Below are 27626 nucleotides of genomic sequence, written 5' to 3'. Positions count from 1 at the left end.
GTGGACTTGAACTGCCAAACTCTCAGTGAGCAGCCAAGTGTTATTAAGTGCCATTAAGTCCATTCTGACTCATTGTTGTTGTTGTTATGTGCCGTGGAGTCGGTTCCGACCCATAGCGACCCTGTACAGGGTTTCCGAGGCTGTAAATCTTTACGGGAGCAGAAAGCCTCATCTTTCTCCCGCGGAACCACTGTCAGTTTGAACTGTGAACTGTGGTTCACAGCCCTATTTGTAACCACTACGCTACCAGAGCTCCTAGCGACCTTATATAGGGATTTTCAAGGATTGGCTTGTGAGTCTGAACCACTGACCTTGTTGTTCAAAATGACCTTTTCAGTCCAGTGCTTAATCACACAATGCCACACCAGGGGACCATGATGACATCCAATGTCAACGGCACCAAAAGCAATCCTGTCAACAAAGCAGAGTGTCCACTACACTGGCTCTTCTGATGGCACCAGCGGGAAGCGTTGACCTCGCGCTGGCCTCTGCCCCCTGTGTTTATTCATTACATAACACTTCTCCCATGGTGTTTAAAACCCGCAGAGCTGGGATCACATCCAGAACCAGCCTGCGTGGCCAGCAAACAAGACCCGTGGGACGAACAAGTGGACCTGCTCGCCCTCCCGGCAGTGGGGCTGACTGGCCCCTGCCTCTGCTGGAATCCGAGCCATGGATATGGACAAGGTCAACTCCATGGACTTCGGAGACTTTGTGGAAGTGTTTGGGAATGTCATAGAGAGATGTCCTCTGATTGCGGCCGCCGTGTGGTCTCAGCGCCCCTTCTCTGACCTGGAAGATTTGGAGGCACGGTTTTGTGCCTTTATCGATGTCCTTCCACAGTCAGGTAAAGCCAGGGAGTCTCTTCAGAGAGATTATTACCACGGGATGATGCAACTACTTTCAGATAGTTTACTGGAATTGCTTATCACTGATAGACATGAAAACCTGTGAAGGGCAGAAAACAGCTAGAGATTCTGACTCACAGACACCCAACCAAACACCCTGGTGATCAGCCCAGTGTTTAACCCACTCCACCAGGAGGGCGCCCTAGCTAAGGAGAAGTGGTTATTACACACAGGGCTTCTGAAGCTTTACAGGAGCAGATAGCCTCATCTTTCTTCCACCGATTGGCTAGTGGGTTCAAACCGCCAACTTTCCATTCGGCAGCCCAATTGCTTAACCCACTGCACCACCGGGCCCCTTTTGTCAGAAGAGGACAACTCAGATATGTTCCACTGATAGACAGTGATAGTCAAAGGCAGGAAACAGCCCCGTGGAGCTCCTACGGGCTCAGGTTTTGCTGTGTTTAGTTAGCTGTTTATGTTGCGAGGCTCCATCCATGAGGGTTAAGGTCTTGCAGGTGTTGAACTCAAAGTGGAATGAGGAGAAAAACCCACTACTGTTGAGTGGATTCCAAGTCCTATGCCTCTAGAGGACAGAGTAGAACTGTAGGGGCTCCAAGCTAACTGCCTTCTTGTTCTTCTGTGGAGTGACTGGTGGGTTTGAACTGCCAACTTCCTGGTCAGCAGCCCAGCGTTTAACCCACTCCACCAGGAGGGCTCCTTAGCTAAGGAGAAGTGATTATTACACATCAGAGCCCTGAGGTCTCTTGGAGGGAGGCAACAAGCGACACAGCCTCTGGGCCCCGCGTGTCCACTCTGGGAATGTTCTCTCCATCTGCCTGTTATCACACTATCTCCGGAGCCCCAGGGAGCAGGGGGAGCAGCTTGATGGCATCTTCACCGGAGAGGGCCAGTTTGGACTGGACTGTATCTCCCTGGGGGGATGAGGAGAGAGATGGAAATCGCATTGTGGGGGCAGGGGATGACATAGCCACTTTCCTCTGGATGGGCAGGGGAAAAAAATAAGGCACCTTTGGGAGTGGGGTGAAGAGACAAGAGGTGGAGAATTTAGATTTAGATGGACCCCAAATGGCTCAGGGTCAGTGGAGGACATTGTGGGGACAGAGACCTCTTCTAGAGATGTGAGTGGAGGGGGTCTCTACAGGCAGGAATCAATTCCATGACAATTGTTGTTGTTGAGTGCTGTCGAGTCGGTTCTGACCCATAGCAACCCTGTATAGGCTTTCTCAGGAGCAAATGGTGAGCTTGAACCACCGACCTTGCCTAACCTTGCAGTTCAAATGACTTTGCAGTCGGGTGCACTAACCCACAGCACCACACCAGGACTGCATGACAATAAGTTTACTTTATTGGTCTCCATTCTATGGGACTCCCTGGGTGGTGCTAACCCAAAAGTTGACTGCTCAAGACCACCCAGAGGTGCTTCCAAAGAAAGTCCTGGAGATCTACATTCAAAGTATCAGCCCTTGGCAACCCTCCAGAGCACAGTTCTACTCTGACACCCCTTGGGGACACCATTAGTCAGAGTCCACTCCATTGAAACTGGTGATGGAACATGGAATGTCCAAGTATTGGGGTCCTGGTGGCTTCCAGGTATCCGAGGAAATGGCTTTCACTGGTGTTCGGCATATCTAGGGAGCATAGTGGATACACTCAAATGGACAAAGCCATGGGGGCAGTGCTGACAGCCATATTTTCAGGGGTCTCTCTCAAGTTGAAAGAGCCCAATGGCACAGTTGATGAAATGTTCATCTGCTCTCTGAAAGGTCAGTGATTCCAACTTGGAGAGAGAAAGCCCTAGTGGTCTGCTTCCATCAAAATGAAAGCCTTGGAAACCCTCAGGGGCCACTTTACTTAGCCAGGTGGGGTTGCTATGAGTCAGAATGGACGCAAACAGCAAAGGGGTTGGAATTTTGGGCTCCAGAGTTGAGCTCTGCAGTTCAGTCAGAAGACAGTAGAGGGAGCTGCAGATACAAGGTTTTGTGGTCCAGCCCCACCCTGCTCAGGAGCCAAAAGCAGGAACCAACAAGAAGTCAGTCAAGCCCACGTTCAAAATGTCTGGCAGGAGATCGGAGGAGGCAAGATGAAAGCCTTTTTCTAAACCAGAAGGAGGAGGGATTTTTAAAGGATATAAGCTACTAACAAGTGACCTTTTTCTTAGAAGGAAAAAAAAAAAAGGAGGAAAAGCCTATGGTGTCTTTCAATACCTAAAGGGGTAGTGAGGCTGGAGAGGGGCTGCATTGAGAGAGAAAGTGAAATCACATGGAGAATTTCAATAGATTATTCACTGATGTCTCCAATTAGTCAACAAGTATTTATTTCCTGCTTACTCTGTTCCAGGAACGTAGATAATGAAAGAAAAATCTCTCTTATTTCCAGCTTCTTGTCCATTAGAACTTCCCCCTCCAACTCCCCCTGCCCCCCAAGTTATTTCTAACTCATAGCAACCCTATAGAACCCAGAGTAGAACTGCCCCATGGGCTTTCTGAAACTATAAATCTTTACCAAAGCAAACTGCCTCTTGTGCCTTGAAAACCCTATACAGGGTTGTTATGAATCAGAATTGGAGTCCTGGGGTGGCGCTGTGGGTTAATGCACCAGACTGCAAAGCCGTTTGAACTGCAAGGTCGGCAATTCAAGCTTACCAGCTGCTCCTTGGAAATCCCATACAGGGTCGCTATGGGTCAGAATCAACTCTACCGACACTTAACAACAACGTGAGTCAGAACTGACTCGATGGCACTTCACAATAACAGTGGGCCTCAATGAGTGAACGAGTGATGGAGATTTTGAAAGAAGATGGATCCTAACTTCAGGGTCAGAATGTCTGTGAGATGATACGTCCACAGGACAAAATGGCTGAAGAAGTTTGGGCTACCTGGGCAGTGTTGGCTTCGCAGTAGTCCTGCCCTTTGCAAGACTTCTCTACTGGCAGAGCCTGCTTATCAATCCTCTGCTAGGGTGTCCCTAGAAGGAAGCTGGGTCCAGAGGCTCAATGCTGGATGGCTCTCATACGTCGTCATCTTCATCTAACCCCATTACTAAGGATGCCTGGGGTGGCGCTGTGGGTTAATGCACTGGACCGCAAGGTCAATGGTTCAAACCCACCAGCCGCTCCTCAGAAACACCACACAGGGTCACTATGGGTCGGAACCGACAACAACAACAGTACCATTACTAGGTGACACTGACAATAATAATAGCCATCATATTGAATGCTTACTGCTGGTATGTTTCAGGCACTTTTCCAAACACTTTGCATTTGGAATCTCCTAACAGCCCCATACAATAAGTATTTGTATATCCATTTTACACATGATGAAACTGAGGCAGGAGATTAAGTACCTTCAGCCACCAGCAGAACTGAGACTCAAATCTGACAGACAAATCAACAGCCTCTGAAGGGATTTTTCCAGAGGGCTAGAAATAAAGTTCTGCTGTAGCACTGTGGGGCCAAGCACTGGACCAAAAGGTTGGTTTGAACCACAAGTTCAGCAGTGCAAACTCACCAGCCACTCCTTGGAAACCTTATACAGAGTTGCTATGAGTTGGAAATGACCACACTTAACAACAACAGGAATAAAACATCAAACCTTTATTCACCCTCTCGTTTATTCAACAGTAATGCTTGAAGTCTAGGCCTCCACCCTTGGTCGTTTAAATAAATAAAATGGGCTGCTTTTGTCCCCCTTCCTTTTGTGGCATAGGCTAATGGAGCTCTGGTAGAATAATGTTTACGAGTAGGGTGCTAGCCTCAAGAAGGTCAGCGGTTCGAAACTACCGGTCATTGCGTGAGAGAGAGATGAGGCTTTCTGCTCCCATAAAGATTTACAGCCTCGGAAACCCTGCGCAGGGTCAGGATGAGTTGGAACCCACTCCTCAGCACATCACCACCACCACCAACTTTACCCTTTGGATAATAAAGAACAAACTGAGTATCATGGAGTCTTTGAATCACAAAACTAGAAGAGACTTTGGGGAAAGGACCAAAAAAATGATGACCCATTTTCTCAATGACTTGTTTTTGATGATCTGAGAAAATCGTCCACTATTAGCAGAAGCTTAAAGTCCAGTTTCTAAAGAAAACCAAGGTTGACAAAACATTGAAGTTATGTTATGATGATCCTTGGCCAGTAGGTGGCAGGCCAGGATTACTATTCAGGTCCAGCACTCGCTTGTAAAGTATTTTGTCAATTCCAAAGGTTAAAGATTGGAGGAGGAGCCCTAGTGGAGCCATGGTTAAGCCCTCAGATGCTAATAGAAAGGCAGGTGGGTTCAAGCCCACCAGGAGCACTCCAGCAACAACATTGTTGTTGTTATGTGCTGTGGAGTCGGTTCCGAGGCTGTAAATCTTTACGGGAGCAGAAAGCCTCATCTTTTCCCGCGGATCAGCTGGTAGTTTGGAATTACTAACCTTGTGGTTCACAGCCCGATTCGTAACCACTACGCTACGAGAGCTCCTTCCAACAGGACATCTTTAAAGATATCAGACTTGGGAACATTATAGAGCGGTTCCACTTCGTCCTATAGGCCTGCTATGAGACGGAATGTACCTGAAGACCGTAAATCTGGGAAAGATAAGGGCAGGACTATCCCACCAAGAAGAACGGAGAAACGTCGAAACACACACAACTTTCACAACAGGGGTTCATTGTGCACCCCTTTTTGCTATTTCAGAATTGCAATAATTAATGCCACACTTCATTATTTCATATTTATTCAGAACACATTGACAAATGAATGAACAAACACATTCATAGTTGTTGAGTTAGTTCCAATGCATATCGACCCTGATATGCATTGGAGTAGTGGGTGGATTTGAACTGCTAACCTTGTGCTTACCAGTCCCACTGATCCTACAAAGCTATATCAGGGCTCAAACAAATTAATGAATCAGTCCTGGTGTGGCACTGTGGGATAATACACTGGACCGCAAGTTCATTCGAATTGCAAGATCTGTGGTTCAAACTCACCAGCCGCTCCTTGGAAACCTGATTACAGGGACACTATGAGTCATCCCTGACTAGATGGCACTTAACAACAACAACAATTGTGAGGCTGGTGTGGGGGTCCAAATTGCATCAGAACCAAATTGAGGGCACCAAACAACAATTATTTTATAATAAAATATATTATCTTTTTTAGAGGTTTGGAATTTTGGATTGTTTTGGATTGATTCCACAGCACTTAACAAAAACAAAACTATATTTAAAAGAACTTGTTGCCATCGAGTCATTCCAACTCAAAGCGACCCTATAGGACCACCGAGTAGATGTGCCCCATCGAGTTTCCTAGGCTGTCATCTTTGTGGTGGATCCAAACTGTCAGCCTTATGATTAGCAGCCAAGTGCTTAAGCACCGTATCACCAGGCCTCCTTTTGTTAGTCTTAGATAGAAAAGACTTCCTTCTGTTTATGACAATTCAAATGTCTTCACTTTGTTGGTGTTAGTCATTTTTGAGTCCATTCTGATTTGTGGCAATTATTTAGTCTTAAAAAAAAGTATAAGCCATTTTCTCAAGAGTGATGTCTGACAATAAATACCCATCAAGAGCTTACTATGCCCCCAGGCATTGTTCTAGGCACTAGAGATAAACTAGGGACTTACATTTGAGTGGAGAGATATGGGTGAGTAACATAAACGTATACCAACATATTAATGTAGCAATAAAATAACAATTTTAGATCCTACACTTATTATGAAAGGAGCCCTGGTGGTGTTGGGCTGCCAACCTCAAGGCTAGCAGTTCGAATCCACCAGCCACTCCGAGGGAGAAAGTTGAGCTTGTCTGCTCCCATAAAGATTTAAAGTCTCTAAAATGTAATATAGGGTCGCTATGCATTAGAATCAACCAAATGACCATGGGTTGGTTAGTTAGTGTGTATACTGAGTGTGAATTGTACACAGTGACAGAGGTCCTTCTAAGGATGTGCCATTTGAGTTAAAAACTAAAGGATAAGAAGGAAGCAGCCTTCTTACCTAGGAGTACGTGATGAACTCCACAGTTATGGAGGCACAGAAGGACTGAGGTGTCAGCAGAATTGTGACTAGTGGGAGGATATGAGGAAAGACAGGGTGGCAATGTCCTAAAACTCATGTAGAGATTTTTAGACAGAATAAGGATTTTTTTATTTACTCCCTTGGCAAGGAGAGACCACTGGATTTACCCTTTAGAATGATGGTGAAGAGCAGTTCAGGTCCAGGGCTTGGACTGGGTTGTAGCAGCAGAGGTGAATAGATGTGGTTGGAGCTTCAGAACGTATTGGAGAGGTAGAGCCAATAAGTTCTATTGATGAACTCATTGGGTGGGGTGGGTCCGAAACAAAGAATAATCAAGGATAATACCTGTATCTTTAGCTGGATGAACTGGGAAGGTGGCAGTGCCATTTTCTGAACTGAGGAAGACTCAGGAGATGAGGGGATAGAGAATGTGAGTACGCGGAGTCTGAGATACCTATTAGTCATCTAAATGGAAATTTCATACTCTGACCAGAACCAAGGAGCTCAGTGGAAAGTGATGGGTTGGACTAGAGATGAGTGCCATCAAACAATTGATGGATTGGTGGCCTTTAACACCATGAAATTTTTGTTGCTGATAACTGCCATTGGGTGACCCTGAATAGGGTTTCTGAGGAGCGGCTGGTGAATTTGAACTGCCAATCTTGTGGTGCATTATCCCACAGCAAAGAGGGAAGAGGTATGAGTACTCACTACCTGGGGTACTTTGAAATTTGTGGACTGGCAGAGGAGGACGAATTGATGGTGAAAGGAGGCAGTGGTGTCCCAGAAGACAAGTGAGGCTATTTTAAGAAGAAAGGGTCAAGCATGGAGACTGAGAATGAAGAAGATTGGCTTGGTAAGATGTAGGTCATCTGTGATTTTGGTAAAAGGAGACTAGTTGGTGTGCTGGATCTGAAAACTTGAGATTGGACTGGAATAAGAGATGAGGAAACAGACTAGAACAAGCAAGTCTTTTGAGATGTTTTGCTGTAAGAAGCAGCAGAAAAATAGGGTGAATCTAGAGGGTAACAAGGGAATCAAAGGAAGATTTTTTGTTTTGTTTTCTGGGATGTTTGTGTGCTGACAGCAATGAGCAGTGTAGGAGGAGAAATGGATGTTCAACACTGAGCACAAGTGGAGAGTCTGGTCTTCAGTAGAAGGGACAGGTCATCCACTGTACCTTTTATTGGCAGTCAAGACTTATTCTTTTAAATTCCAGCTGGTCCCTACTAGTTGTGCTTCTCTTGCTCTCTCTGGTTCCTGACCTACTCTCTCTTCTTCCTTCTCTTTCTCCTCCCCACTGAGTGTGAAAATGCAGGCTACTCTTGGGCAAATATTAACCCCAGGCGATGTTTCCATGAGGGGAGATAAACTCAAGGGGAGTGAAGAGTGAGTAAGGCAAGAAAAACAAGGAGGCCAACCTCATGGAGGGAACAGATGCCTTTGCCTGGAGGTCTGTCCTGGGAGTCTGGTGGGAGTCAGTAAGGAGACAACCTGAATAACCCCTCCTCCTTAAGCTCAGCCTGGTAAGAGGAGAGAGGGAAGGAAACTGTGGAGGGGGTCTGCAGGAGATGGTTTGGGATCTCCTTTCTATGCAAGGGGATGACCTGAGGAGATACCCTGGAAAAGACAGGGGTGGTACTGCTGGGTCTAGAACTGGGGGGGTCTCCAGGACTCACACACAGCAGATTCTGTGAAGGAGATTCAGATTAGACTCAAGTTTGTAATGCTCCTGGGGCAGGGCCTACAGACGGATTCTGAAACAGTGGTGTGATAAAGTGCTATTGGTGACACACGTTTTGTTTTAAACATCCTGAACCGGAAGCTGAAAGTTTCCTGCAATTGGGAGTCTGAGGTTCCAGGCACAGCTTCTGACTAAGTGACCTTGGGCAGGTCCCCTAGCCCCCTCTGAGCCTCCACTAAACCCTGTTAATTGAAAATGCTACTCCCAGTTTGCATTGCCTCTTTTTTGCTGTTGTTGTGAAGTGCCATCAAGTCGGTTCTGACCTATAGCAACCCTGTATAGGGTTTCCAAGGAGCAGCTGGTGAGCTTAAACCACCGACCTTACAGTTCAAAGGGCTTTGCAGTCTGATGCATCAGCCCACAGTGCCACACCAAGACTCCTCTTAGGATGGCAAAATCAAACCGATTGTGGGCTCGTCAATTCTAACTCATAGCCACCCTGTAGGACCGAGGAACACTGCTTCATGGGGTTCCTGGGATGGTAAATCTTTGAGGGAGTAGATTGCCTCATTTTTCTCCCTTGGAGCGACTGATGTGGCTAGTGAGTTTGAACTGCTGACCTTGCAATTAGCAGCCTGATGTTTAACCCAATGTGCTATCAGGATTCCTGACACCACCTTTTAATTGAGCAGACACTATCATGGTGGTGAAAGGGGAAGTAATAGCCCTTGAGTCGGTTCCTACTCATAGTGACCCTGTATAGGATTTACCAGGCTGTAAATCTTTATGGGAGCAGAAAGCCTCATCTTTATCCCATGGGATGGCAGGTAGTTTTGAGCTGGTGACCTTGAGTCTAGCAGACTGACGCATAACCACTCCGATGCCAGAGCTCCTTTCTGTGAAAATGACAGTCAAGCAAATCCTTGGAACAGTCCTACTCTGTTCATTTGTATCGAATACAAATTTGATATTTTTGGATTATGTGTTAACGTACCTACTTAAAGATGAAAAAAAAACCAAAACCGTTATCATTAAATAATCCCGTTTTCCAATTGAGTCTCACATCTACCCCCATTGCCAGATCCAGATAACTGCTTTGTAAGAGATACCACAGAGCCAGGTTCTTTCAGACAAGCTGTCTTTGAATCAAGTGATTATTTGATTAGATATTAAACAACAACAACAAAGCACTGTGTTTTAGGTCAGTTAAGGGTCTCCGACCCTCACAACAAGGAGCTCTGGTAGCGTAGTGGTTACGAACCGGGCTGCAAACCTCTTAAAGGCAGCAGTTCAAAACTACCAGCTGTTCCGCGGGAGAAAGATGAGGCTTTCTGCTCCCGTAAAAGATTTACAGCCTCGGAAACCCTGTACAGGGTCGTCATAAGTCGGAACCGACTCCACGGCACATAACAACAACAACAACAATCCTCACCACTGGAGTCCTGGTGTGGCGCTGTGGGTTAATGCGCCGGACTACAAAGCCGTTGGAACTGCAAGGTTGGTGGTTCAAGCTTACCAGCCGCTCCTCAGAAACCCTATACAGGGTCCCTATGGGTCGGAACCAACAACACTTAACAACAACAATCCTCACGACTACTCAGGAAGTTCGGTGTCATTACCCCCACTTTATAGATCCCGAGTCCGGGCTCACTCTGAAATGATTTCTCTGTAACGTCTCAGGGGTTTCCAACGTTAGGCCTAGGAAATGATGAGGACTGTTCTTCCAATAAAACCTCATTCCCTGCCAGCTCTTGAGGAGCCACAATGGAAGAAGTTAGCTGCTGCTATGTGCGGTGTTTGGTTGGTTACATGCCTTGTCCGAGGCTGTAAATCTTTACGGGAGCAGAAAACCTCATCTTTCTTCCACGAAACAGCTGGTAGTTCCGAACTGCTGACCTTAAAGTTAGCAGCCTGACTGTAACCACGACGCTAGCAGAGCTCCTTGGGAAAAGTGGCTAGTGGGTGCAGTGTTCCTAAATGGAAGGGAAGCCCTTTGGAAATAGGTTTCATTGCAGCTCATCACGCGTGAGTCTCTTCAAATCCCTGATTCTAGTAATCAGTCCCCCCCTCACATATAGGGGCACAAAGTCCTGGGCGTGTATTTGCTTAGCTCCATGGATGTTAGTCCTGTGGGTCCACCCCTCCCCTGCCCGATCTCCTTTGGAGCAGCCCGAAACTCATTCGGTGACTTTTGCAGGAAGTCTTTGGGCCATTGCGTCCGGCCCCCTTAGACATCAAAGCCCCCCTGAGAGCAAAGGACTTTGAAAACCTAGAAATACCCAGGCTCCTTATCGCGTTCCTGCTCCCTCCCGAGCAAGTCGTAAATTCCAAGCCTTCGCGGCGGCCGCCCTCTCTCCCCTCCGCTCTTCTTACCCCAAGGTCTCAAAGGACAAACCTGCCACTTCCCGCTCCGCCCCGCCAGGGCCGAGTGAAGCGAAGAGTGTGGCGCGCAAAGTCTGGGACACGTTGGAGGGGCGGGAGCACAGGACACCCCTGGGCCGCCAGGATGTTTCCTGGTCCCTCCTCCCCTCCAGTGCCCCCCTGAGCCCCTACTCCCCGCCCCACCCCACCCTTTGCGCCCCAGCGGTGCCCTGCGCGTCTCTCCGAGCGCGCAGCACGCCACCTGGTGTTCCCCTGACTGAGCGCGCAAGGATAGCGCGGTGATGCCTCGGGTGTGTCTGTGCTTCTCCATAGGCCAAGAGGGCATCCTGCGCTGCCACCCAGACCTGGCGGGCCGCCAGCTGCAGCGGGGCACGCTGACCGCGGAGTCGCAGCGCGAGCAGAGCGCCGCGGGCCTGCAGGGTCTGGGCGCCGAGGAGCGGCGCCGGCTAGCTGAACTCAACGCTCAGTATCGAGCGCGCTTCGGCTTCCCCTTCGTGCTGGCGGCGCGCCTACGCGACTCCGCCGCCGTGATGAGCGAGCTAGCGCGCCGGCTACACTGCCCTCCGGCGCAGGAGCTGCGCACGGCGCTGGGCGAGGTGAAGACCATCGGCCGCCTGAGACTCCGCGACCTGCTCGGCGCCGACCCCGCCCGACTGTAGAGGGGCCACCAGCCTGTCGGGCCACACCAGGCCCTGAGCCAGACGGCCGGACCCGACTCCACCTGCGACCACAAAGGAAGGAGACTATGGAGACTCTTTGTCCCTCCGATCATCCACCACCCCACACCTCCCTCGGGACACGTGGTCAGATGAGGTTGCGCTGCGCTCCGTTGGCGGCCTGGTACCACCATCCCGGGTGGATCCCCAGCGCGTCTCTTGTTCCTCTTCTCTAATAATAAGCCCAGGTTGTAAAACAAAACCGCCAGAAAACAAATTTTGGGTTCCTCAGAGCTTCGTCTGTTTGTTTTGCCTTCTCCCACCTCATTTGCTGCCCCCCCCCTTTAAGTGTGAGCGGAAACTGCTTTCTCACTTGGCAGTTACCTAGAGGAGCCCTGGAAGCCTCGGAGGGGCGTGTGCAACCAAGACCCCCAGCGCAGAGCAGCGGTAGGAAGTACGGGTTTTCACAGCCAGGAGGGTCCCTGCCAATCCTGGAGGTCAGCGGGTGGACAGCGGGCTCTGCAGAACCACCATTTAGTAAAAGAATAGCAATAGTCTTTGAGCAGCGTTCAAGGAGGTCCTCAGGATAAAGGCTGGAGAGGAGGAGGCGAGGAATGGAGGGAAATTGGTGCCCAGGAAAATCTCCCCAGACAGAGAGAAGGCTCCCCACTGGGGAACTTGTAACTCTCCACTTTTCAGAGCCCTGGTGGTTGGTTATGCACTCAGCTGCTAACTGGAGGTGTGAACCCATCAGCCACTGCAGGATTAAGATGAGACAAATTGCTTCCATAAAGGTTGACAGCCTTGGAAATTCTGTCCGAAAAGGTGGCCATATGAGTCCGAATGGACTCCAGAGTTTGGTGTTCAGGTTTTGGGAGGGTTGAGTAGCTCCAAGCACAGGTGATCGGTGACCCGAGATCCTCTGGCTTACCCACATTTATCCATTCTCTCTCTCACATACACACACAAGGGGCTCTAACTGCGTCAACAAAGACGAGTCAAGCTTCAGTGGCAGAGGAGAACAGAGCAGGTGTGTCTTCATCCCCAGCGCAAAGATGGCCGTCCATAACCAGCTTTAGCGGGGTTCAGGGGCAGTGGCAGTGGCGACTTCTTTTCCATAAAGAGAAGTGTAGCTGCCCACTTGGGTCAGACGGACTTTCCACGGGAAGAAATCACTCCGGGAGCTTTGGGAGGTTCTCTCAAGGACCTCCTTGCCCCCTTTCCCTTTCCCACCTTACAGGTGTCCCCTGCAAGTGGGAAGGGTGAACACAGGATGGAGGTGCCCTAGACCCCACAGACAGGGTCTCCCCACCTCCTCTGGGTGCTAGGAGCACCAGGTGTGCACCAAGAGGGAGCACGATGGCTCAGTTCCTGTCCTGGGTGGGTGGGTGGGTAGCGGTCAGGCAGTGGTGGGGCCATGGGACCTGGGGCTAGAAGCTAGTGTCCCTCCAGCTGGGGTAACTTGGGGGCTTTCCACTCTCTCTCTCTCTCTTACACACACACACAACGAAACCTACTGCTGGGCAAAGAGCACTTTCTAACCCAGGACTGCAATGTCCCAGAGACACGGAATTAAAGCACTGGGCTAAGGCCCCTACCCATCCTTGGGGTGAACCGAATTCTTACATGAGTTCTGCTCTTCACTTCTACAGAAACTACTCCGCTGGGACTAGAGACCCCAACAGGATTTTGTTTTGCTTTGTTTCATTTCGTTTCGTTTCGTTTTTAAGCTCCACTGCAAGTAGCAGACCTACGAACCGGGCGTCTCCAATTACACAATTGCATTTCAGCAGTCCAAACCTTGTTGGGGAAATTGTTTATTTCTGCGGAAGAGATGCAGGCGGGGGAGTCCTGGATCCGCCCCTTCCAAAGGCGCTGGGGATGGAGGGTGGGTTACTCGGTGTCTCTTACAAAGACGCAAACGCAGGCGACAGCGAGGGCGGCGCCGGATTGGGGACCAGGGCCCAAGTGCCCCACTAGGAACGGCCCTGCAAAAGTCACTGGGGACTCTTGCTTTCTCCTCGGGGAAGAATAAAGAAATGGTCGCCTGTGGCTGCCCAGATCTTTGGGACAAACTTCTCCAGTCACATCTTGGCTCAAACAGCGACACGCCCTGGGTTCCTGCGGGCCTGCTGGAGATATTTTCACGTCCCGCCCTTGGCTGTGCAGGATGCGGCAGCCCCGGCCCCAGGGCCAGCGGCCAGCGGCGACGATTAGTGCCCCAGTGTGCGCCCCATCTCTTGCTACCGGGTACACACAGCCAGAGCAAAGCACAAAAGTGGTCTGGACAGATTCTGGGATACATAAATAACACTTTAGTTACGAATTCGTTAAAAACAAAAACAGTGGCAAACCGTGGCAACGCTGAGAGCGAAGGTCTGGTTTAAACGCCTGCACCCCACGATTCCTTCATGCACGCACCCCAATTAGGTGGGAGCTCCTTCCTCCCTTTTTTTTTTTTTTAAACTCCCTCTTGAAATGTTCAAACCCCCGCAGGACGATTGCTTCACTTGAAAGGACCTGGGGAGCTGAAAGAGAGCTTATGACTCGCCCAGGAGAGAATCCGGAACTTGAACGGGTTCCTCCTTTTATTTCACCAGAGACCTGTGTGCTCAAAATTGAGTCCACAGACCCTGATATGGGAAGGAAAGAAAGTAAAAGCACACAGTTTCTTTGGATAATTTTTACTCACTTTAAATTTGACACGTTCCTCATCCTTCCCTCCAGATCAGCCACAGAATTTCAGGTTCCGTTCATAATAAAGAAAGGCTAATTTCAGAAAGTACAAGGGGAGCTTCCAAACGTTTGTGGGGAAATCCCACTTTCCCCATGAAATTTAAAGCCCTATTAAAAATTTTTTTTTTACTGACAGAAGATGAATGTCATTTATGGCAATTGGGAAATTTTCAGCATGGAATTCATGGAAAATTTACATGTCATTAGTTTGGGAATAAAATTCAATTGGAGGCACCTAGAAAAGCAAGAGGTGTATAGGGTGTAGAAAGTGTTTAGAAATGTCCCTAGAACTGGACTGTTCCGGTACTATTTGGTGGAGGGCAGGACAAGTTGGTCTTCAAACCACCAACCACTAGGCAGGACAAAGACGAGACTTTCTGCTCCTATAAAGATTTGCAGCTTCAAAACCCTACACAGAATCCCTGTGAGTCAGAACCAACTCCACAGCACTTAACAACATCAAGGGCAAGCAAGCTGTAGCTCTGTGGCTCCTGTTCATTAGTTTTGTGTTGGGAAGATGAAGCTTCCAAACAGGTACCAGTATGTGCAGTGATAAAAGCAACATCTGTACAGGACGCACTGGATTGTAGAGTGCACGTAGAGTAGCTAAATTCATTTTGTTATTAAGTCCATTTTGTTATTAAGTGCCACACAGTCGATTTTGACTCATATCAACCCCATGTGATAGAGAGAAACTGCCCCATAGAGTTTCCTAGGCTGTCCTCTTTACGGAAGCAGATTGTCAGATCTTTCTCCTATGGAGCTTTTGGGTGGTGGGTTCGAACCACCAACCTTTTTGGTTAGAAGGCAAGTGTGCGTCTAGTACTCTTTCATTGAATTTTAGGGATTTGAGTCACTAGCTGTGAGGAAATTTCCCTAATCTCTCTGTGACTCTTATTTCTCCTTTTGTAAAACGGAATCAAAGGAGCCCTGGTAATATAGTGGCTTACGAGCTAGGCTGCTAACCATAAGGTAAACAGTTCGAATCCACTAGTAGCTTCATGAGAGAAAGATGAGACTTTCTGCTGCTGTAAAGATTTACTGCCTCAGAAACCCTTTACAGGATCTCTGTGAGTCAGAACCAACTCCATGGCACACCACCACCAGTAGCACACAGAACCAACGTCTCAGCTGTGTCTTTGGGGAGAATGGTTGGTCAGTGGGCTCAGTGACTTAGGCTAGTGAGTCTTGGCAGATTGGGTACGGCGTCTGAAGGTCTCCTTCCACTCCTACTTAAGCTGCAATGGGGCTGGTTTTGCCATTGTACTGTAAGCTGCCAGCTTGACTTCTTGTATGTATGTGTTCCCTAGTTACAGAACACATACCCTGTAAGGCTTCCTGGGAAGGTATTTTCATATGATAAACAAAGGTCACTCCAGGCATGAGACAATGGTGAGGGAACACATGTTCATGGAAGGTCAAAGCCACGTGACATTTGGCTAGTACTGCCTGGAGAACATGCTTTTCCCCAGCATCAAATGTTTTCCTCTGGGCTGGAAGCGCCTTGAGATCCCAAGTACCTCCAAACATTTCTCTGTGTGCATCCATCTACACAGAATTAGTTGTTGTTGTTGTTAAGTGCCGTCAAGTTGGTTCCGACCCATTAGCAACCCTGTACAGGGTTTCTGAGGCTGTAAATCTTTACGGGCGCAGAAAGCCTCATCTTTCTCCCGTGGAACAGCTGGTAGTTTCGAACTGCTGACCTTGCGGTTTGCAGCCCGATTCATAACCGCTATGCTACCAGAGCTCCAGTGTCCCAAAATGCCCAAACAGTGCCCACAGACCCTAACTTAAGAAGGAAGAAAAAACCCAGTTAACCAAAACCAGATGTCTGCAACTAAAGAACTTTCCTGGAAGCTCCCATTTCTCTAGCTCCTCTAGCTTTGAGTTGTATTTTGGACAGAACTGCAAGGAAAGAAAAGAAAAGAAAAGAAAAGAAAAGAAAAGAAAAAAAAAGCCTAGGAGTAGAAAGCTCAGCATTTCCTCACAGGGAGTGGTGGTGGTGGTTCTGCGCCTTCCATCAGTTCTGATGCACAGCGACCCTGCCTAGGGTTTCTGAGGCTTTAAATCTTTACAGGAGCAGAAAACCTCATCTTTCTCCTGTGAAGCATCTGGTGGATTCGAACTGATGATTTTGCTGTTAGTAACCCACTAGGTAATCCACTAGGCCATCAGGATTCTTCCACCACAGAATAAGCTCAGAACTGTGAACCACAAGTTCAGCAGTTGGAGCCCACCAGCCGCTCCAAGGGAGAAAGATGAGGCTTTCTGCTCCTGCAAAGATTTGTTGTTGTTATTAAGAGCTGTTGAGTCAGTTCCGACCCATAGCGACCCTATATAGGGTTTCCGAGGAGTGGCTGATGAGCTTGAACTGCCAACCTTGTGGTTCCAGCCAACTTTGCAGTCCAGCACATTAACCCACAGAGCCACACCAGGACTTCAAAATTTAAAGCAAAGATTTAAATAAACCCTTGGAAATCCTAGACAAGGTTGCTATAGGTGGGAACCGCCTGATGGTGTTTAACAACAGCACTTCCCTCACCTTGGCCCCTGAGTGAGAATCTCTGGTCCATCAAAGACCTCCCACGAATTCAGGAACATCTCCCCCAGGTAGAGAAGACCAGACATCCCAGTGTGCTGGGCGAATAGCATGTTGCACTCAGTTGGGCGGGACACATCTGCTCCTATGAATGAAGTCTGGGCAGCTGTGGGCAACCTTAGCCCCTTCCTGCTATTCAAGAGGAACTCATTGGGCTCCATTGTGACCTAATGGGGCTGGGCAGGTGGTGGGCCCTGGGGAGGCCCCGCAGAAAGGATACTTATCGATTTCCTTCGCAGAGATGTGAAGTGAGTTGGCTGAGGCTGGGCAGAGTGTGGGTGGCTGGAGTCAAACTATTCTTTGTTGAACCTGCTTTGGTGAGAAATCTCCAATTAAGCACAATGGCCGATGGCTTCCAGACACTCCAGATTACGGAGCCATCAGGCAGTGTAGACTGTGCCAAACTGACTCATTTGTCAGGCACATTTTCTTTCTTCTCAATCTTCCTTAATTATCCTGGGAATTCAGGACCATGCTGGGCAAAGGTTTCCTGTCCAGGGTAGAAGAGGGTGTATGGAAGGGTGTGTGTTATTTGGCCTCATAGGGATTGACAAAGTAGACTTGCAGGTTAAAGTGGCTTGAGACAGCCAACCCTATCTGGGTTGCCAGGGTCACAGGCCTCGAGTTTCCAGGAGCCACAAATATGGGGCAGAGCAGGGTCCCCCAAGCTGAAGCAAACACAGCAGGGCCTTTGAGCAAGGCGCCTCGTCTTAGGGTCCCACCCCTTCTGGCCAACTCCTGCTCCCTCACCCTCCCCTCAGCTGCCCCTGCCTGAGCCCCAGACACCCTCAGAATGCATAATGGCCTTTGGGGTCTGCAGTGTTGGTTACTAAGAAGTGTCCTTTTGAAAATCTGGTCTTGGCTGCACCTGGGGTCTGCGTCTGTTTCGTTCTTGCCACTCATTCTTGCTCTCGTGACGTGGGTCCCCAGCTGCAGCCTCAGTAAGAATGGTTTGTTTATGGAGTCTACTTGGGCTGTTAGATTTAGGGGTCAATCTCTATCCCTTCCCTGGGGTGCTTTCAGCTCAGGCCATAGGGCAGGCCACCTAGCTCTAAGAAACCCTCCTTAGTGTCTTGAGCCTAAGACTGAGGACACCCTGCTCTGGGCGCCTTGGCCCTGGGAGCGTCAGTCCCGGGCTGGGCCGGCCGCACACCTGCACTTGGAGCCCGCCCAGTCCAGAGCAGGCCCAGAGAATCCATACTGCCCCCGCCAGAAAAACACGTCATCCAAAGCCACACAGACTGCCTTCCCATCATGTCACTTCCCCCCTTCTCTGGTGACCCTGCCACCAAATTATTGCCACTATATCCGGATGTGGGGGACACTTTCATTCTGAGAAACTGTCCAAGGGCATTGTTTTCTGGCACATTCATCATCACCCAACAACCCATACCCCAGGACCATGGTCAGGGTTCTTTCTGCTGCTGCTTTGGGCCCAATGTTTACAGTGAGATCCTGGTACTTTTCCCCAAGTGAGCCAAGGCTTCCTGGCATGGCAGCCCATCAGGGGTCCGTGGGCCCCCAACCCTGGCCACTCCCCAGAGAGTTGTGTGCTCTGACCGGAGCTCTTCCCTCAGGGCAAGCATAGAGACACAGCTGGAAAACCGGGACAATTAGCCAGCGGCCGGCGGCCAGGGCCATAAAAAGGCAGGAAGTGACCACTACAGGGCGGAGGGGATGGCTGTCCCCAATAAAGCGATTGTTCCAAAGAATGCCAGGATTCTGAAGACACAGGCTCGAGCCTCAGCCTAGGCTTTGAGAGCTCGGGGGCCTGGGCGAGGGGTGTGGAGTCAGAGAGAGAGAGATTGGGTCTCCAGGAAGGAGAAGCTCAAAAGTCCACAGTACCCAGTATAACCTGTCCCACGCCCACCTCATCTGGACTGAGGACTTCCACCCCCTCTTTCTCCCATCACCACTTCGTGATTTTTGCAATTTCTTTGCATCTTGATCTCTAGGGGTGTGGGATGACACGGACTGTCCACGTCTAGCTGGGGAGGACCGATTGTATCGTCAGCTCTAGTCTTCTGCTTCAAGAACTCTAGCCGAATCTACCCCCATCCCCCCACGCACACATGCTCACAAGCAAATAAGCACATACAGTCCCTTCTCAGTTTCCCCATTTTTCTTTGGGGCACACAAAGGACTGAGGTACCGGCCAGCACAGGAACGCGCAAACTCGGGCTAGTTCTCTTCCAGCTGTGTACAGACAGCCCCTTGCACCTGGTGGTGATGGTGGTGGTGGAGGTCACTTGTAAAATGGGGACGGTGTTAACTCAGTCTTTGTCGAGGGAAGTGTGAGGGGCAAGGGAGATGAACACTAGCAAGAGCTCCAGTAACAACAAGGAGATGAATACCCAAGAGAAGAGCGCTTGACAATGCCCGTGGACAAGCGCAGGTTTCCCCCAAGAGAGCGCTAGCGCCTGCGCGTTCCTGGAACGCTCAAAACCACCCAGTCCACTCTTCCAGCCAGCCCGCCGGGCCGGCGCCACAATCCTAGCACCCGCGTCTGGTAACTGGGTCTGGGACTCCGAGAAGAGGCCGCCCCTAACGCCGTCCCATTCCCTATAGTCTTTGAAAAGGAGATAGGAACGCGGCGAAGCCCAACCTCGTGGCCCCTGGCCATCCAGCACCTGAGCCAGGCCACTCAGCATCCAGCCCCAGAGGCAAGCACTTAGCCAAGCAGACACAGATTCAAAAACCAAGAGGGGTCCTGTGTCACCCCTTCTTCATATCCCACTCAACGCTGGATTTTCAGAAGCAACGTTTATTAGTGGTGAGGGTCCCCTTCTTTGGAAAATGGTTTACTTTGCATATGAGAGAGTGTTTTAAGACATAAGTATGACGTAAGATGTAAAAATAAATACCTGAAGCTCCTAGCAGTCTTGTACGACTTAAGTAAACACCTGTGTAGTATCGGTAGAACTTCTAGACTTTCCCCCCTTTATTTTACCTGTTTATTCAACATACAACAAACCTCTAAGTGTAGTTCATTGAATCTGCACAAAGAGAACAGGAATCAGACCTGGCATCCTAGTCTGCAGCTCTGCTAGGCAGCCCACTCATCTGACTTCTGCCCACGTGCTTTTTTAAAAATTATTATTATTTTAAGCTTTTTCTCTTCTTTATTTCCTTTTTTTTTTGTTTTTAAGTCTTGGACATAATGCTCTTTTAAAAATCAGTTGCTTTAACTTAAATTTCAGGCCCAAACTTTGGAGTTATAATATATCTCGTTTAGGCTGGTGGTTTTCTTGAGCAAGAAGAGAAATGATCCAGCTGTGATAGTTATTTGCGGGACCCCAGGCCTGGGCCAACAGCGCAGGACCCGCATGGGAAAGATCCAACCTAGCTCGGTGGCTTGGCTCCTCACCTCCTCGGGTCGGTGGCTCACAATCCTTTTCATCAAAGCAATGGTTTCCCTTTTCTTGTGGGGTACTTCCCTCCCAACAAATGCATGAACCCCACAGTCCTGATCTCCTATCCTAAGAGTCCCACCAAGGAAACCTAGCTTCCTTCTCTCTTTGCAAGTCTCTTGATTTCATTCTTTGAACCTGTAGATTGAAGGTTAAAGTGCACCAGGTTGGAAGGAGGAAGCTCTTAACAATAAAGGTTTGAATATTTAGCTGTGATCTGGTCGCTGCCCTCTCTCGAGCTCCCCCCACCCTTATCTTTTAAAATGCAAATCGTGGGGGGGGGGCGGGTTGCGCGCCGGGTGCACGTTGCGCCTCGACGTCTCCAGCCATTGGTGTCTGTGTCATTACTAATAGAGTCTTGTAAACACTCGTTAATCACGTAAGGTCGCCGACTTGGGGCTCCGCACGCCAGCCTGTGGCGCGGGTCTTCCCCGCCTCTGTAGCCAAGTGGGAAGGAGGTGGGAGGAAAGAAGGAAGAAAGAGAGGGAGGGAGGGTGGGAGGAGGCCGGCCAGAGGGAGGGACCGCCTCGGAGGCTGAAGCGCCGCGAGTAGCCTGCGGACACGGCCGGCGCACCTACCCGCTGCTCTCACGCCCCCAGGTCCTGGCCCTTGTTCGCGCGCTCAGCAGCCACCAGCGTTCGTCCCCAGGCAGCATGGTGAGATCTGCTCTCGGGCCCTCGCCACCATGTACGTGAGCTATCTCCTGGACAAGGACGTGAGCATGTACCCCAGCTCCGTGCGCCACTCCAGTGGCCTGAACCTGACGCCGCAGAACTTCGTCAGCCCCCCGCAGTACCCCGACTACGGCGGCTACCACGTGGCCGCTGCTGCTGCGGCGGCTGCGAACTTGGACAGCGCGCAGTCCCCAGGGCCGTCATGGCCCGCCGCCTATGGCGCCCCGCTTCGCGAGGACTGGAACGGTTACGCACCGGGGGGCGCAGCGGCCGCTGCCAACGCCGTGGCGCACGGCCTCAACGGGGGCTCCCCGGCCGCGGCCATGGGTTACAGCAACTCAGCCGACTACCACCCACACCACCATCCGCATCACCACCCGCACCATCCGGCCGCCGCGCCTTCTTGCGCTTCCGGATTGCTGCAGACGCTCAACCCCGGGCCGCCCGGGCCCGCGGCCACCGCCGCCGTCGAGCAGCTGTCTCCCGGCGGCCAGAGGCGGAACCTGTGCGAATGGATGAGGAAGCCGACGCAGCCTTCCCTCGGGAACCAAGGTTGGAAGGGCCCTGCAACCACACTCCCAAGGGTGTCCCAGACGGGCGTAGTGGGAGACCAGAAGCGGTGAAATGGTCTCCGGGCCTCTTTGGAGAGGAAATATTTGGGGTCTTGGAACAATGCGGTCCCTTTAGTTGGGAGGAGACAGTAGGGATAAACCCCCTTTCTCTTTCCCAGGGGCCCTTATTCGCACTCGCCAGACGCCTTTGGGCAGCTCCCGGGAAAGTTGGCGTAAGCTCTGCTGCAGTGGAGTAGAGTCGCGTCCTCCCCACTGTCCTCAGGCGCGCTAGGTGTGCAACTCCTGGTCGCGGACCACTGGCAGCCTCGCACTCCTCCGCCGGCCCCCACCCGCTCTTCTAGGTGTCCTTCTTCCCCACCTGACCCCTCCCAAAGAGAACTGGCCTGGGAGCTTGCTGGATTGAGGGTGAAGGGGAGACGCGCCAGGCTTTGCCCTGGGCTCGATGTGGCCATTTTGATGGCTCAGAACCAGAACAAGTAGGGAGATCCACTAGAAAGGAGGTGCGGGCCCCAGGAGCCGATAGAGGTGGGGTGAGCGTTCTGGTCTTTGAACCTTAATTCTGCGAAGGGCAAAAGCTGTTACTCTAGGCAAAAATAGGAGGCCGAGCCAGAGGCCTCGGGGAGTCCCCTCATGTCTGCTGAGACAGCAAGGAGTTGGGGAAGGAACCTGGTGAGGATTCAGCCAGCGCTTCTGCCAGTGGTAATTTCTCCCCAACCTTCCATGCAAAGGCCTCAAATGTGTGTGTGTGTGTGTGTTCGTCCAAGAAGCTCGCGCGGGAGACTTCCCTGCCTAAGTTCTAGGTCTATGATCCAGTGGGCTCCTTGGTTCCGGGTCTGCAAGATGTCTGGTGGGAAGGAAACGCAATAGGTGTGGTGAAGAGATCTGTTGGAGTTCCTTTTTTGTTCCATGAAGGCTTCTCCAAGTCGTGCGCGCTTTTGCTTCTCTGGCCTTCTGGCAGTCGCAGCTACCCGGGTAGGGTCACTCTGCAGAGGTTTGGCGCCCATGATAGCCCACATACACCCGAGTTCCTGTTGAGAGCTCTCTCTGGGCTTCGCGAATCGGACTCACTGGTTACAAGCCTGGGGCGTCCGGGTGGGAAAAACGGCCTCCCAGGGAGGTCATAGGACCAGGTCTTGGGGTGCCTCGGCCCTTCCCTCCGAAGATGCGCCCCTGAACCGAGAGCCGCCTCCTTCTTCCGCCCCTCCAGGCGGTCGCTCTAGAAAATCTGCCTGGGGCACGCTGGAGGAGGACGCGGGCGTTCGGGGACAGTGACCGGTTTGGGGGGTGGGGAGTAGGAGCCTGGGCCGCGGGGTCAGCAGATGAGAGGTCGCTGTGATGTCCCGCGTTGAGGTGGCAAGGCTTGGGTCGGCGCCGGGCGCCCTTGTGATGTTAATGTGGGCAGGCAGCGGCCCGCGGGCCGGAGCCCGATTCCTCTGCGGAGCATCATCTGTCAGGGGGCCGAGAGGGGGGGAGATGCGCGGCCCGGCCCGCTTTGATATACACCTTCCCAGCCCAGCCATTGTCTCTTTTAGGGCCCGGAAAGAGGGTGGCGACTTTTCGCAGTCAATAATGAATTCTGACAAGTCCCTCTCATCTCTCCCCTCCTCCAACCCCTCCTTGGTTCCCAGGGGGTGTGGGGCGCCTCCAGTAATCTTGGGGCGCGGGCCAGGGTGCGCACAGGGGCCTGGTTACCGTATTCCTCGGCCCGCTGGAGACACCGAGAGAGCACGACCCCAGCAGCTACTCAGAGACCCCAAGGCTAGCGTGCGCCTAGGGTGTTCGGCTCTGGGGACTCTCCCGCGCCAGGCTCCCCGGATCTGGGAAGAGATGGGTCCTTTCTGGCTCCTTTAGTGCCAGCCCCGTGTGACTTTGTGTCATTTTCAGTTTCCTCATCTGTGACAATGACGAGTCCCAGCGGCCCCCTCCAGTGGGCTACAGGAGCTTACACGTGTCCACGCGCCCTCCCCCGAGCGGGCGCTGCAGACTTCTTCGTTTTCTTCACTCTTCTAGCTGGCGCGGGGTCGGGGCCGCAGTGCCCATTCAAATGCGCCTGCCGGGCCGTGTTTATGTTAATGCGCCTGGCGGGGAGGGGGATAAAAGCCGCTACCGCCATTTGCTCAGTAATGGTAATTCAAACAGAATGCAGTGGTTATTAAGGCATTGAAAGGGCTTTTCTTTGATAAGATCGTCTTGTCCTGCATTGTTTGCGGCTGTGTTCCCCTTTCAGCGGCTGGGGAGAGCTCCCTGTGATCGGGCCTCTATCTTCCTAGGGCGCTTTTGTTGTGGTTTGCAAAGGGTTTTACTTGAACAAAGTCGGCCTGCGGGGCATTAAACACCTCTAGGCAACTCCCTGACCCTCAGATCTGCCCGGAGTACTGGGCAACTGGCCGATGGAACCTGTTATGGCGCCAGAAACCCCCCAACTCCACCCCAAGAGCTGGGAGCGGAGCCTAGGAGAAGAGGGCCAGGCGCGGGCTCCGCCAAGGCCGGACCCATGGCCGACCCGGCTGGGACGCCGGGCGCTATTTGTCAAGGCCCTTCAGTAAAACAATCAATCCAAGATTTAATATGTTGACTCAATCCCAATGAGCACAAATCACCAGACAGGATAGTGTGGCCGGGACGGGGGTGGGGGGGTGAGGGGAAAGGATTGCGGAGGCAGAAATAAATGAGAGATTCAAACGAAAAAGTGCCGAAACGCTAAACCTGGTTCAGCCAGGTAGAAAAATGTCTCCAGTGGGAGAGGTAGGGTTTTCCGCCTGCCGGTATAGGTTGGAGACGACCAGATAGATCCAGCTTGAAATTCCACCAGATGGGCCTGGGGGAGGTTTCTGGTGACTGGGGCAAACGTAGGGGGCTCCTGGACCCCAATTTCTACTTGGAAAACAAACAGAAAGTAACCCTTTCCCGACACACATTCACCCTCAAGATATTTTCCAGGTGAGATTCCTCTTATACCTTTAAATTGTGAATATTACGCTCAGCTTTGCCCAGTTTCCTCTGCGCTTAGGTGGTTTCACTTAAGGTTTAAAAAAACAACCCAAAACTCGGCAGTTGCTTTATGTTTTTTGTATATGCGGCTTTAGTTTTTCCAAATTAATAAAACAAAAACAAAACCATTTCACCCCAAGGTTCGTTTAATGCCACACACCCCGGTGGTCCCACTCCCTCCCCTTCCCCAAGGCCCTGCGGGGGGTCTTGTCAGACTCTGCAGGAACTAGCCCAAACCCAGGGCCCCCCAGGGTGGTAGAGGAAGAGAAATGGTCCTTGGGTTAAGGAGGTTTGTCATTACTCATGACTGATGGGCCGCCTCGTGGCTCAGAGCGCGAACTTCTCTGTATTCCAACAGTGAAAACCAGAACGAAAGACAAATACCGCGTGGTATACACGGACCACCAGCGTCTGGAGCTGGAAAAGGAGTTCCATTATAGCCGCTACATCACCATCCGGAGGAAGGCCGAGCTGGCTGCCACGCTGGGGCTCTCCGAGAGACAGGTGGGAATCGCCTAGGCCCTGCCCCACCCTGACCGGCCACGAGGTCGGGGGGATGGTGTGATGGGGGAGTCAGAGAGTCAGGTCTTAGAATCCACATAGAAAGGGGTTGGATTCTAGCCCGAGGGCTTCCGGAAGCACACTTCTTCAGGTTACTTGTTTTAAAGGCGCTCTGGATGGAGCAATGGGCTGCTAACCTCAGGGTCAGCAGTTCGAAACTACCAGCTGCTCTGCGGGAGAAAGATGAGGTTTTCTGCTCCAGTCAAGTCAGCCTCGGAAACCCTGAGTCGGAACCGACTCCACGGTGCATAACAACAACAACAGCAACAACTGGTGGGGCAATGGTTAAGCGCTGGGCTGCTTGCTGGCTGAAAGGCGGGTGGTGGGAGCTCACAGGAGAAAGAACGGAAAGAACCCCTTCCATAAAGATTGTTGTTGTTGTTGTTGTTGGCAAGTACTGTTCAGTTGGTTCCGGTTCATAGAGACCCTGTATAGGGTTTCCCAAGGAGAGGCTGACGGGTTTGAACTGCCAACTTTATGGTTAGCTGCTACCAACAGCTTTCACAGGTGAAACATGAGACTTCTGTGGAGAGTGTAACTTCAGAAACCCACAGGGCCCATGGGAAAAGGGTCCTTCGTGCCTGGATTTGGTTTAGCTTTATGGATGAGCCGGGATAGCCTGCAAGGCAATGCGTTTTTGTTGTTTAATTTAACCTTTATAGGAGCACATTGCCAAGTGTTTCTCTTGTTCAGAAGCTGGGTGAATTCGAATTGCTGACCTTTCCCTCAGTAGCCAAGTGCTGCTTGATGCTATGAGTCAGAATCCATTCTGCAGCACACAACTTGTCTTTGCTTCTTTTTAAAAGCTTCTGTAGGGTAAGCAGTGGACTGCTAACCATAAGGTTGGCGATTCAAACTCACCAGCTGCTTTGAGGGTGGAAGATGAGGTTGTATGCTTCCGTAAAGATTTTACAGTCTCAGAAACCCTATATCCCAAACCCCAAATCCCAAACCAAAGTCCACTCAGAGACAGTGACTTTGGTTTAGAATTTTGGTTTTCCACCTTAGTTGTCTTTTTTTGGGTGGGTACAAGTTCTGAGAGAGAAAAAAAAATACCGTGAGAATATTGGTTTATCCCAGAATTCTTTGTGAGCCAATAAAGTCTTCTTAAAAGATCTATTTCCTTCCTGTCCAACACTGTACCTGGGGAAAATATATAAATTTTAAGAATCAATCCTTGCTTATAAAAAACAGGGACGAGGCTTGCCTCATGACAGCTTTATATAATCTATTAAAAAAACAAAACAAAACAAATTCTCAGCCCGGAAGTCCTACATGGATTCTCATTCTACCTTCAAGGTGAAGGAGTATCACATGTCGTTTTAACTCTGAGGTGCCAAAGGTTGTCATTTGGAATACGTTAAGTGTTGGTTTCTTGCAGTTTCTGCTGCCTTGGTTTTAAGGCTCAGAAGTTTTCTAGTGCAGATGTAAGATAAAGATTGCTTTGCTAACTGCAAGATTGGCAGTTCAAACCCACCAGCTACTCCTGGGGGTGAGGGGAAGATGAGACTGTGTGCTCCTATAAAGATTTACAGTCTCTGAAACCTTATACAAGACAACTGTAGTCCGAATCCACTGGCTGGCAGTGGGGTCTTTTGTTGGTTTGGAAAGCAAAGGGGGGAGGAGGTTCTCTGCATGAAGCTGAACTGGCCTTGGGCCTGGCTCTGGTGCTGGACTTTTACAGAGATCTTAGTGGAAAGCGCCTGGTCAGAGAGAGAACTGGTGTCTGGTGACTGGTTATGTGTGGTTGAGTCGGTTTGGTTTCAACTCCTAGCAACCCTTTATAGGGTTTCCTAGGCTGTAAATCTTTACAGGAGTAGAAAGCCTCATCTTTCTCCTGAGGAGTGTCTGATGGATGAACTAGACAGAGCTGCTAAGCTAGCGATTAGCCGCCTGGAGCGTAACCCACTTAAGCCACCAGGGCTCCATGAAGAGAGAACTAGGTGGGAGACTCAGGGTAACACTGAATACTGTACCTCTGTTCCCTCACACCCTCACCTTTGTGCTTGGCTCCACCTTCCCATTTCTAGGTGAAAATCTGGTTTCAGAACCGTCGAGCTAAGGAAAGGAAGATTAACAAGAAGAAATTGCAGCAGCAGCAACAGCCGCAGCCCCCCCAACCCCCCCAGCCTCCGCCAGGCCCTCTGAGAAGTGTTCCTGAGCCCTTGAGCCCCGTGGCTTCCCTGCAGGGCTCAGTGCCAGGCTCTGTTCCTGGGGTGCTGGGGCCAGCTGGGGGTGTACTAAACCCCACTGTCACCCAGTGAGCTGTAGGGGGTGAGCATTCCCAGGCCTGCAGCTGAACAATGTCAGGCTGAGCCAAGAGGGAGGGACCTGGCTCAGCTAGAATCTTCAGGAGAGGCCTTTCCACACCCCAAAATGTGCAGCAACTCCCCTGTCCCTTGAAGGATGATAAATGGGGACCAGGCATAAAGACAAGTGAGGCTGGGAACCTCCAGCACAACACTAAATTGAATTTTGACTCTTTCCCCATCTGA

At 50.7% G+C, this 27626-nt stretch overlaps 2 protein-coding genes across 2 annotated transcripts; both read left to right on the top strand.

Annotated features, from left to right (window-relative positions):
- The first annotated feature begins 672 nt into the window (after positions 1-672).
- On the top strand, positions 673-11591 carry URAD (ureidoimidazoline (2-oxo-4-hydroxy-4-carboxy-5-) decarboxylase). Its single transcript, XM_006831939.1, has 2 exons — positions 673-847; positions 11245-11591. Exons 1-2 carry the CDS (start codon positions 673-675, stop codon positions 11589-11591), a joined length of 522 nt encoding a protein of 173 aa, XP_006832002.1.
- Positions 11592-20653: 9062 nt separating this feature from the next.
- Positions 20654-27395, top strand: CDX2 (caudal type homeobox 2). The gene is made up of 3 exons (XM_006831938.1): positions 20654-21559; positions 24929-25074; positions 27162-27395. The coding sequence occupies exons 1-3, from the start codon at positions 21019-21021 to the stop codon at positions 27393-27395; spliced, it is 921 nt and encodes a 306-aa protein (XP_006832001.1). The 5' UTR covers positions 20654-21018.
- The last annotated feature ends 231 nt before the right edge of the window (positions 27396-27626 follow it).

This window comes from Chrysochloris asiatica, unplaced genomic scaffold, assembly GCF_000296735.1.
Source record: "Chrysochloris asiatica unplaced genomic scaffold, ChrAsi1.0 scaffold00005, whole genome shotgun sequence".
In the NCBI taxonomy this organism is placed as follows: domain Eukaryota; kingdom Metazoa; phylum Chordata; class Mammalia; order Afrosoricida; family Chrysochloridae; genus Chrysochloris; species Chrysochloris asiatica.
The sequence above is the reverse complement of the archived record's forward strand: the minus strand, read 5'-3'. Positions and strand labels throughout refer to the sequence as shown.

What these genes read in the sequence shown, in the direction of transcription:
- URAD (XM_006831939.1), top strand. Translation starts at nt 673, where the DNA reads ATGGATATGGACAAGGTCAACTCCATGGACTTCGGAGACTTTGTGGAA. An exon ending in CGATGTCCTTCCACAGTCAG is followed by an intron (nt 848 to 11,244) that starts GTAAAGCCAGGG and finishes GCTTCTCCATAG; the next exon opens with GCCAAGAGGGCATCCTGCGC.
- CDX2 (XM_006831938.1), top strand. Translation starts at nt 21,019, where the DNA reads ATGTACGTGAGCTATCTCCTGGACAAGGACGTGAGCATGTACCCCAGC. An exon ending in GCCTTCCCTCGGGAACCAAG is followed by an intron (nt 21,560 to 24,928) that starts GTTGGAAGGGCC and finishes GTATTCCAACAG; the next exon opens with TGAAAACCAGAACGAAAGAC. An exon ending in TGGGGCTCTCCGAGAGACAG is followed by an intron (nt 25,075 to 27,161) that starts GTGGGAATCGCC and finishes TCCCATTTCTAG; the next exon opens with GTGAAAATCTGGTTTCAGAA.